This window comes from Peromyscus leucopus, chromosome 7 (genome assembly GCF_004664715.2).
Source record: "Peromyscus leucopus breed LL Stock chromosome 7, UCI_PerLeu_2.1, whole genome shotgun sequence".
In the NCBI taxonomy this organism is placed as follows: domain Eukaryota; kingdom Metazoa; phylum Chordata; class Mammalia; order Rodentia; family Cricetidae; genus Peromyscus; species Peromyscus leucopus.
The window spans coordinates 115,569,179-115,579,612 of NC_051069.1; the positions used below are offsets into that span (position 1 = coordinate 115,569,179).

The following is a 10,434-nucleotide window of genomic DNA, read 5'->3' on the forward strand; positions in this document are numbered from 1 at the left end:
CTCTTTACCTTCCCTCAATATGGCAGCCTGACTTGCTTAGAGTCTGCTAGATTCCTCCTCTTAGTTCGACTCTCTCTCTCTCTCTCTCTCTCTCTCTCTCTCTCTCTCTCTCTCTCTCTCTGGTTTTTCAAGACAGGGTTTCTCTGTGTAGCTTTGCGCCTTTCCTGGAACTTGGTAGCCCAGGCTGGCCTCGAACTCACAGAGATCCACCTGGCTCTGCCTCTCGAGTGCTGGGATTAAAGGCGTGAACCACTGCCACCCGGCTGGAAGTAGTACTTTTTAATTGAAAGAAGCTTAGTGGATAATGAATTAAAAAATCCTAGAGGAATATAGTTCACAGGAAGCCAAGATTCCTTTTCTTTAAAAAAAAAAATGTGTGTGTCTGTGTGTGTCTGTGTCTGTCTGTGTGTGTGTGTGTGTGTGTGTGTGTGTGTGTGTGTGTGATTCAGTTTCCCTCCCATGACTCTTCTTGGAGAAACTAAACGCCCCAGATTTTGGCCCTTTGCCTGGAAGTCCCATATCTACAATCCCTGTCCTCCTTCAACTCGGGCTCCTCAGCAGCGATCTACGGCTCCCACGGGCATCAGACTCATCAGAGACAAGTGTGACAATGTAGATTCCTGGTTCATCCGGGACAGCGGTCTGATTCAGGTCTCCCGTGGGACTGGCTTATTTTCACCTTTGATGGCTGTGAGGGGATTTGGAACACTTACTGCCATGCGGGGTTATGACCAGCAGAGGGTGCTGCTGGCCAAGCGACACAGTCCCGCTTTGCGATCTTGTTTTTCTAGGCAGGTTGTCATCCAGGACTTGTCAGATGACCGAACCAGGCGGTGCCTGTCCAGGTGAGCGGGAGCTTCCCCAGAAATCCAATGACTGGAAAGAAGCTAGGTTCCAGGATGGGCCTTGATTCTTGATCACCTGGAACAAGCTGGACTTGGAATCCGCCTCTGGGGTGAGCTGCTTACCCTATCCTGAATTCAGAGACCATCTATTTTTCGGATGGGAAATCCGAGAACCATCCAGGAGCAAAGTCTTGGTAGCAGCTGCTCTGTCTCTTGGCCCAGGACTCTGTGGTGTGGGCCCCAGGAAGTCTAACTGTGAGTCACCTCGGAGTACCCAGGGGGTCGGCTAGCCCGGGATGGATGCCTGCCCTCGGTACCCTGCTTCTCACAGCTGTGGTTAGCCCTGGTGATTCATTTCCCCTTCTGCTGGCCCAGAGGGGGCGCCGCCCTGGCCTGGCAGGGGAGAAAAGACTTGGTGGGGAATGGGGGGGGGGGGGGGACAAGATGAGGCCGTCTTAAGGGACCACGTGGTCCAGCTCCGCTGATTCCAAGGTCTCAGGAGACAATTGTGGTCTAGGATCAGGTGGTTCCTCTTCAACGCCCTGCGTCTTGACTACAGCTTTGGGACAGCTCTGCAGGATACCCCAGGGTTCCAGCGCTGGATACCGGTCTTTTAAGGAAGGCTCTTGGTGCTGGAGACGCCCAGATTCCCGCTTGTGGCGGGTACAGCCGACACTCCCCACTAAGGGACTGCTCGCAGCTGCGCAAGCCGAGCTAGGAGGCGCAAAGGCTGTGGGAGGAGCTAGACGTCCTCCAGGCCCCGGGGCGGGGCCTCGTGGGGCGGGGCCCGGGCTGAGCCCAACTTTCCGGGTGGAGCGCTGCTTCGGTAGCCGCGGGGAGGGCGGGGTCGGGAGCGCGGAGCAGCGCGGGCGCGCAGGGCCGGACTGGAACCCCGTGCTGGACGCTGCCAGATCCACCGCGGGAGCCGAGCCGCCAAACAGCCAGATCGGCCAGAGCAGCCAGAGCGGCCAGAGCAGCTGCAACCAGGCCGTGCTCGCAGATCCGTGCCTGCCGGCCTGTCCGCCTCTATTCCCCGCGTTGTCAGAGACTAGGGGGACTGGGGGAGCCGCTCCTGCGACCTTCGCTCCCACGTTCGGAGCGCGATCGCCCCTGCCCTGTGTGGTCACGGCCTGAGCACCAAATACGCAGGAGGTCCGAGTCAGTGTCTTCATCCTGACGGTCTGGGGACCGAAGAGGAAAAAAGCCAAGAGGATTCCGTGTAAGAGCATCGCGTGAGCCCGGGGCGTGGAGGAGGGTGCGAGAGGTGCCAAGGTTTACCAGGCCTGTGTGGGTACCAGGCAGTCCGGCATCTCAGCGGCCACGACCTCTGTTCTGCCCTGAGGAAGTTAGAATAATCGGCTGGCTCGGGTCTAGCCCTTGAAGCGGTGCCCTCTCTTGTCCTAGGAATCAGGACCTGGCCCAGCGAGTCCCTGGAAAGCCTGCCTCCTGCCGCAGCCCTACTGGTGCGGATGTGCCGCTGCCCACTGGAGCGCCATGAAGGCAGGATGACCTCAGCCGAAGCAGTGGCTGTGGCTGGAAGTGCCCGGGAGCATGACTGCCCCAAGTGGCCTCCTGACAACCCTCAGATCCCTGGGCAGCCTGCTCGGGCCAGGGTGGTTGTGGCAGCCCTGGTGTGGCTGTTGGCAGGAGCCAGCATGTCAAGCCTCAACAAGTGGATCTTCACAGTGCATGGCTTCGGACGGCCCCTGCTGCTCTCAGCCCTGCACATGCTGGCAGCTGCCCTGGCATGCCGCTGGGGGGCTCGGCGGCCCATGCCCCGCAGCATCCAAGGCAGAGTGCTGCTCCTCAGCCTCACCTTTGGTACCTCCATGGCCTGCGGCAACGTGGGCCTGAGCACTGTACCCTTGGACCTAGCACAGCTGGCCACTACTACCACACCACTCTTCACACTGGCCTTGTCTGCACTGCTCCTTGGCCGAAGACACCATCCCCTGCAGTTTGCTGCCATGGGCCCGCTCTGCCTGGGAGCTGCATGCAGCCTGGCTGGAGAGCTCCGGGCACCCCCAGCGGGCTGTGGCTTCTTGCTAGTGGCCACCTGTCTCCGGGGCTTCAAGTCCGTTCAACAGAGTGAGTGCCTGGTCTCCATCCGAGGAGGTGGGGTGTGTGGCTGGGATGTTCCTGTGAAGGGGGTGGCAGTGATCCCCTTTTGCAGATAAGGCTCGGAGAATTCAGGGAGTTCAGGCCTCAAACTTAAGCCTTAGAGGCTTAGTTGATAACAGTAGTTGGTGAAGTGTGTTCTACAACTCGAGAAGCCTTTTGTCCCACTGGATCCTCCTATGGCCTCTCCTAGAGTCCGTCAGGTACTGTAGCCCCATTTGCCAGGTGGGGAGTCTCAGCCTGGGCCTTGTGCCAGTAATCAGCAGAGGCGATATTTGAACATGGCCTTCAGACTCCGTGCCGTCCTAAGATTATGAACCCAGGAAGTGTGAACTAGGGAAGAAAAGGGAAAGCAGTCAGGCCGGGAGCTGACTGGGAACCTGGGTTTATCCAAGCCATGGAAGCGTTTACTGGGAGCCACAGTGACAGGCCTCAGGCTGCGTGTTGATCGGCAACCTGTCACAGCCATGTCCATTTCCCATCAGGTTGAAGGTGATAGTGTTGATAAGGGAGTATTTTATGGGGGCGGGGTGGGGAGGGAAGGCTGTCCTGCTGTGAAGCCCAGGCTGGCCTCGAATTTGTGGTCCTCATGTCTCAGCCTCTCAACGGCCGCCGCCGAAGTGGTTTATGATTGGCCCGGGGTCACATGGCTCCCAAGGACTCCCAAGTCCGGTCTGTGTGACCGGGTGCCGGCTCTGTTGGGAGTGGGCAGCAGGACTCAGAGCAGAAGTCAGGTATAATTCCCCGCCCAGTTCCAGTATGCCTGGGGTGGAGGCTGACTTCCTGTCTGAGCAGTGGAGGGGCATTTGAGTCATGGCCCTGCCCTCTCCGCCTTAACACGGGGAAGAAGTAGGAGAGTCAGGGGTGGAAAGTAAGGGGTCCCCAGGGGTGCTGAGCTACGGTTGGGGCGGCCTCCAGCTGAGGAATGGTGAAGGGAGGACTTGGCCCTGCCTGGCATCTTCAACTGGCACCCAAAGGTCCTGTCCTCATCTTCCCAGGCCACGGGCAGGGTGAAAGCCCAGTCTATTTTAGCCCTCAGGTTACCTGAGCTGAGGCCTGAGCTGGGCCTTGAGTTGGCTCAGGGAAACCCGACCCTGTAGGGCCTTCCTGGGCAGGGAGGGACGGACACCAGGCAGAGAAGGCACCAGCTTCCAGGCCCACAATGCACCTGCCAGAGCCAAGTGCTCATGCCGGGCTCTGGGCAGCTCCTGTCTTAGGAAGAGCCGTGACTAGTCAGGCATCAGGGCGTGCAGGCATGTTCATAGTGGCATGTTATTGACATCAAGCCACCTCTTGGCTTGTGCCAGCTCCCTTCTTCCTTCTCAAGACTTCTTAGACTGAGTGCATCGGGGGCCCTCTGCTTCGCCATCTATGGGGTATTCGGGGCAATTGATTACCCATCGGCTTTGGGGCATCTCTGTGTCCTCAGCACTTGGCCTGGAGTCTGGCTTAGGGAAGAAATTCAAATGGTGTCTTTAATTGATGGTTTTGATATCAGTTGACGTCAGATTGGTAAACTGATTAGGCTGCATGGATTTGGGCCAGGTGCTAGAGAGGGCACTTAGGAGCTAGAGGTTCCGCTAACAGAAATGGGAGCCCAGCTAAGAGGAGGGAGTGGACTGGATCCAGGCTTTGGGATGGACTTTTTTTTTTTTTTCCCGAGACAGGGTTTCTCTGTGTAGCTTTGCGCCTTTCCTGGAACTCACTTGGTAGCCCAGGCTGGCCTCGAACTCACAGAGATCCACCTGGCTCTGCCTCCCGAGTGCTGGGATTAAAGGCGTGCACCACCACCGCCCGTCCTGGAATGGACTTTTAAAAAGAGGAAGTTTCTTTTTGCTAGAGGCTCTTGGGCCAGATTCAGACTAGCGCGTAGACTTCACACGCGGGCTAGCTCCTTCCCTGAGAGTAGACGCCATGTGAGCAGGGGGTAGGAGTCCAGAAAGAGAGTCCAGGCAGCCAGCAGCCTCTCCCCTCCCGCTTGGCCAGCTGCAGGGGGCTACACGGAGTGGAGCAATGCCACCCTGATTCGCAGACAGGCAGGGAGTGAGGCGCCAGCCTGCCGGGCCTGTTGTTATCTGTGCACTGGTGTTTCAGAACCTCATTTGGTCCTCATCCTTTGGGCCCTCGGAGAGTGAAGGGCTGCACTTGGCAAGGGAGAGGCTGTAGGGTGCGGTGGGCACAGGCGTGGTGCGGGCTCCATGAGGCAGCTGAGGGAGCTGCGCAGCCACAACGATGGCCGATGGCCGATGGCCGCAGAGCAGGAAAGACATCCTGGGATGAGGCGCAGGCGGCGGGAGGAGAGTCCTGTCAGTCATCAGGAGCAGAGCATAGGGGGCAGCTCCAGTGCTGAGTCTGTACACGGCGTGTGCGTGCGTGTGTATGTGTGTGTGTGTGTGTGTGTGTGTGTGTGTGTGTGTGTGTGTGTGTGCTGTTCCTCCCCGTGCCGTCCGTGAGGAGACGGAGACAGAGGTGACCATGTCACACATCCAGGGAAGAGACAAAGTGGGAATAGGCCAAGAGGCCAGGGTCTACAAATAGGTCACTGCTGGGTGTCCGCAGCAGGGGTAAAGTCTGTTCAGATGCTGACGGGATGGGCCTCTGAAGCAGGCGTGGAGGTGCCGGCCTGCAATTGCACTACCCCAGGAGGATCATGAGTTCAAAGCCAGCTGGGGCTACAAAGTCAGACTCTGTCTATAAGCAGGAAAATAAAATACCTTTTCAGCCTGGCATGGCGGCATATGCCTGCATTCCCATCACTGAGGGAAACTGAGGTAGGAGTGTCACACAGCTAGGCTAGTATGGGCCAGCCTGGGAGCCATAGAGTGTTCTGGGCCAGCATGAGCTACATGGGAAGCCCTTGTCTCAGGACTAGTGAGGTGTTTTAGCGGGTGAAGCCATGTTCAGAACCCACCGTGTAAGGAAAGAACCAACTCCTGAAAGTTGTCCTGTGACCTCCACATATTCCACATATACATGCATCACACAAATTGCATACGTGTGGCATACATATGCACACATCGTACATACACACGATGTAATATTTCTTAATGTTTAAAGACCCTGTCTCAACCCCACCCCCCAAAAGACCTAAATAGCAATGCCTTTGGAGAGGCTGGGGCTGGGTAGCTCAGGAGTAGGAGCTTTCTTAGTGAGGGGAGGCCCTGGGCTGGGTTGTTGTTTTTCCAGAAGGAAAACAATGCAATGTCTTTGGAAAAGCAGAGGGTGATGGGGATGGTCTGGCGGGGCGGGGTCACTGAGGAGTCAGCACAACAGGTGAATATTTGGGGAGCTAGTCACTTCTGCCCTAAGCATCACTGCCCTGGGGGGGCGGGCTGCAGGGGGGGCGGGCTGCAGGGAGTCACTTCTGCCCTAAGCATCACTGCCCTGGGGGGGGGCGGGCTGCAGGGAGTCAGAGAGAGGTTGGGCGGGATGCAGGATAGGTGCAGGGTCTACGCCTCAGAGTGAAGTCCACCCGAAACCAGACCCTTCCTGTATTGCTCTCTTCAAGGCCCACGTCTCTCTCGGACAGCTCCTCAGGTACTAACTTTGGCGTGAACGAGCAGGAGGCATTCTGATTAGCTGTTCATGTCTAGAAAGGCTTGTCCTGGAGAGACTGTTGCCTAGAGAACCAAGCCCAAACAGCAGAATGAACTGAGAGAGGAATAAAAACCATTTCCTGTTCTAAGCCTGGGCTGTGAGTAAGCACTGTGGCTCTTTGGAAAGTGTGAGTCAGGAAACAGCCGTCCCGGGGGTGCCCAGGAGGGCACCAGGACCAATTCTTGTCTCCGAAGACCTGGAGAAGGCTCTCGCTGGTCTCGGCCGTTTCCCGCAGACTGTTGCCGGCCTCTGATGGCGGCCGTGGTGTGCACCGCCTCTGATGGCGGCCGTGGTGTGCACGACCTCTGATGGCGGCCGTGGTATGCACGGCCTTTGATGGCGGTCGTGGTGTGCACCACCTCTGATGGCGGCCGTGGTGTGCACGACCTCTGATGGCGGCCGTGGTATGCACGGCCTTTGATGGCGGTCGTGGTGTGCACCACCTCTGATGGCGGCCGTGGTATGCACGGCCTTTGATGGCGGCCGTGGTGTGCACCGCCTCTGATGGCGGCCGTGGTGTGCGCGGCCTCTGATGGCGGCCGTGGTGTGCACATAGGCAGTCAGCCACGCTGTGCGGGCAGCAGGATCCCTTCTCTCCTTGACAACCCGAAGGGTTTTCTTAGAATTCTGTGTTGATCTTCACCAGCCCCACCGCTGGTAGGTTGCTTGTTTGTTGTTGTTGTTGTTGTTGGATTATATACAGACTATCCAGCCAGACGTGGTGGTGCACACCTGTAATCCCAGCATTTCAAAGGGGTGGGGGTGGGGGTGACAGCACAGTGTTAGGACAAGAGGATGAATTCAAGGCAAGCCTCAGCTACATGGAGAGCTCATGGCCAGCCTTGGCTACATGAGGTCTTGCCTCAAAACATCGAAAGCAAACAAACCCCCTGATTGAAATCACAAACAGTGAGTGGCTGCCAGGGGCCGACAATGACTGCCTTGTTGGCCTTTGCCACCCAGCGTCCTAAGTGACTGGGGTGATGTCCATCTCAGCATCGGACTCAAAACTATTCTCCTTCTCTTCCCTCCCCTCCTCTGCACTCTCCCCTCCCCTCCCCTCCTCTGCACTCTCCCCTCCCCTCCTCTGCACTCTCCCCTCCCCTCCTCTGTACTCTCCCCTCCCCTCCTCTGCACTCTCCCCTCCCCTCCTCTGCACTCTCCCCTCCCCTCCCCTCCTCTGCACTCTCCCCTCCCCTCCTCTGCACTCTCCCCTCCCCTTCCCTCCTCTGCTCACTCCCCTCCCCTCCTCTGCACACTCCCCCCTCCTCCTCTGCACTCTCCCCTCCCCTCCTCTCCTCTGCACTCTCCCCTCCCCTCCTCTGCACACTCCCCTCCCCTCCCCTCCTCTGCACTCTCCCTCCCCTCCCCTCCTCTGCACTCTCCCCTCCCCTCCTCTGCACACTCCCCTCCCTCCTCTGCACTCTCCCCTCCCCTCCCCTCCTCTGCACTCTCCCTCCCCTCCTCTGGACACTCCCCTCCCCTCCCCTCCTCTGCACTCTCCCCTCCCCTCCCCTCCTCTGCACTCTCCCCTCCCCTCCTCTGCACACTCCCCTCCCCTCCTCTGCACACTCCCCTCCCCTCCCCTGCACTCTCCCCTCCCCTCCTCTGCACACTCCCCTCCCCTCCCCTCCCCTCCTCTGCACTCTCCCTCCCCTCCCCTCCTCTGCACTCTCCCCTCCCCCCCCCCTCCTCTGCACTCTCCCCTCCCCTCCTCTGCACTCTCCCCTCCCCTCCTCTGCACTCTCCCCTCCCCTCCTCTGCACTCTCCCCTCCCCTCCTCTGCACACTCCCCTCCCCTCCCCTCCTCTGCACTCTCCCTCCCCTTCTCTCCTCTGCTCACTCCCCTCCCCTCCCCTCCTCTGCACTCTCCCCTCCTCTGCACTCTCCCCTCCTGCCCAGCCCCTTCACCTCTGTTCTGCTAGAACTGGTAAGTGCTAGAACTGGGTCCCCTGCTGCTCAGTCCCTGCTTCCGGAGCTGCAGGGATGAGTTTTATTTTTTACATTTCCTGAGCACTTACCGTATTAAGGCTTTTGTACATGTTACCTTTGTGAAATTTTACCTGTAAGGAGGAGTGGGCACAGGTCACAGGTCCACACAAGCCCACAAGTGGCCTAACTCCTCCTCACTTGAAAGTGATACTTCACCACAGGAACCACTAACCCTGCTCAGCATCAGGGCTGGCTTCCAGGAGGCTGGGTCATGAGGACTGAGGATGGACGGGGCTGGCTCAGTGGGTACTGCCTCTGTCCCCGGTGATGACAGTCCCTATCCTGGTTGCAGGTGCCCTGCTGCAGGAAGAGAGGCTGGACGCCGTGACTCTGCTGTACGCCACCTCTCTGCCCAGTTTCTGCCTGCTGGCAGGCGCTGCTCTGGTCATGGAGGCTGGAGCGGCCCCACCGCTGACTCCCACCGACTCTCGCCTCTGGGCCTGTGTCCTGCTCAGCTGCTTCTTGTCTGTCATCTACAACCTGGCCAGCTTCTCCTTGCTGGCACTCACCTCCGCCCTCACCGTCCACGTCCTGGGCAACCTCACAGTTGTGGGCAACCTCATCCTGTCCAGGCTCCTGTTCGGCAGCCACCTCAGCGCTCTCAGCTACCTGGGCATCGCACTCACCCTTTCAGGAATGTTTCTTTACCACAACTGCGAGTTCGTGGCCTCCCGGGCTACCCGTTGGGGGTTGTGGCGCAGGGACCAGCCTGGCAAAGGACTTTGAGACCCGGGGCAGCGCATGAGCCATACCTGGACAGCCCTAGTCTGTATCTAACCATGGACACCGGCCATGAGGAAAGCGGAGAGGAGGTGCTATGTCTGCCAGGCCAGGGAAAGGAGGTGCCTTCCGGAAGGGCTGCCTGGGAGGCCAGGCACTTTCAGAGAGACCCACCCCCTGTCCCTGGCTGCCTCACCTGTGAGAGCAAGGCCTGCCACTGGATGGTGGGTCCAAGTCTAGCATGTGTGCTTGTCAGATGAATCATTATGACCAGTGTCAAGGACCACGATGAAAATTGCTGGGCAAACTTAGAAAACCTCAGTGTGTTATGATGAAGCCCACGCCCAGGGCTTGCACAATCCTGCCTCCAGTGGGGGAGGCCGTGAGGGACACCAGAGAAGGCTTCTTCATTGCTGGGCTCCCCTAAAAACTTGGGGTAGCCTGTGCCAACTTCAGGTCAATACTGCAGCCTTACTCTGGTGCCTCCTCCTCTGGATTTGGGTCTTCCATCCTCAAATAAACTATTTTTGCTTGGACGTCTGTCTCATTCCTTGGGGCGACAGTCAAGGGAACAGAAAGGGACTGGTTGGCTACCCCATGGTTCTCCCTAACTCCCTGACCCTGTGTTGGCCTCCAGCCAAATCCTTCTACTGGGGGCTGGAGAGATGGCTCAGAGGTTAAGAGCACCCACTGCTCTTGCAGAGGTCCTGAGTTCAATCCCCAGCAACCACATGGTGGCTCACAACCATCCATAATGAGATCTGGTGCCCTCTTCTGGCCTGAAGGGATACATGCAGGCAGAACACGGTACTAAATAAATAAATCTTTAAAAAAAAAAAAAAAAAAGAACCTAGCCTGAGGCCCAAAGGCCTGGAACTATGCTCTGTCAACCTAACTGCTCACCCCATTTAGACTGCCTTTTTAAAAAAAATTTTTTAATTAATTAATTGATTTTTTGGAGATAGGGTTTTATGTAGCCTAGGCTGGCTTCAAAGCCACTCTGTAGCTGAGGGTGACTTTGGACTCTTTTGTTTGTTTGTTTGTTTTGTTTTGTTTTTTGTTTTTCGAGACTGGGTTTCTGTGTAGCTTTGCGCCTTTCCTGGAACTCACTTGGTAGCCCAGGCTGGCCTTGAACTCACAGAGATCCGCCTGGCTCTGCCTC

General features: G+C 57.7%; 1 protein-coding gene across 2 annotated transcripts; it reads left to right on the plus strand.

The window, feature by feature from the left end:
• Positions 1 to 1,728: 1,728 nt before the first annotated feature.
• On the plus strand, positions 1,729 to 9,808 carry Slc35e4 (solute carrier family 35 member E4). Of its 2 annotated transcripts, XM_037208130.1 has the most exons (3): positions 1,729 to 2,064; positions 2,250 to 2,933; positions 8,845 to 9,808. In XM_037208130.1, the coding sequence occupies exons 2-3, from the start codon at positions 2,315 to 2,317 to the stop codon at positions 9,276 to 9,278; spliced, it is 1,053 nt and encodes a 350-aa protein (XP_037064025.1). In that variant the 5' UTR covers positions 1,729 to 2,064; positions 2,250 to 2,314; the 3' UTR covers positions 9,279 to 9,808. The 2 variants fall into 2 exon arrangements, with proteins under 2 accessions (XP_037064025.1, XP_028726510.1); XM_028870677.2 differs by having other exon boundaries at positions 1,729 to 2,933.
• The last annotated feature ends 626 nt before the right edge of the window (positions 9,809 to 10,434 follow it).

Coding starts and splice junctions, on each gene's coding strand:
- Slc35e4 (XM_028870677.2), top strand. CDS start 2,315: ATGTGCCGCTGCCCACTGGAGCGCCATGAAGGCAGGATGACCTCAGCC. Junction 2,934..8,844: donor CTTCAAGTCCGTTCAACAGA/GTGAGTGCCTGG, acceptor TCCTGGTTGCAG/GTGCCCTGCTGCAGGAAGAG.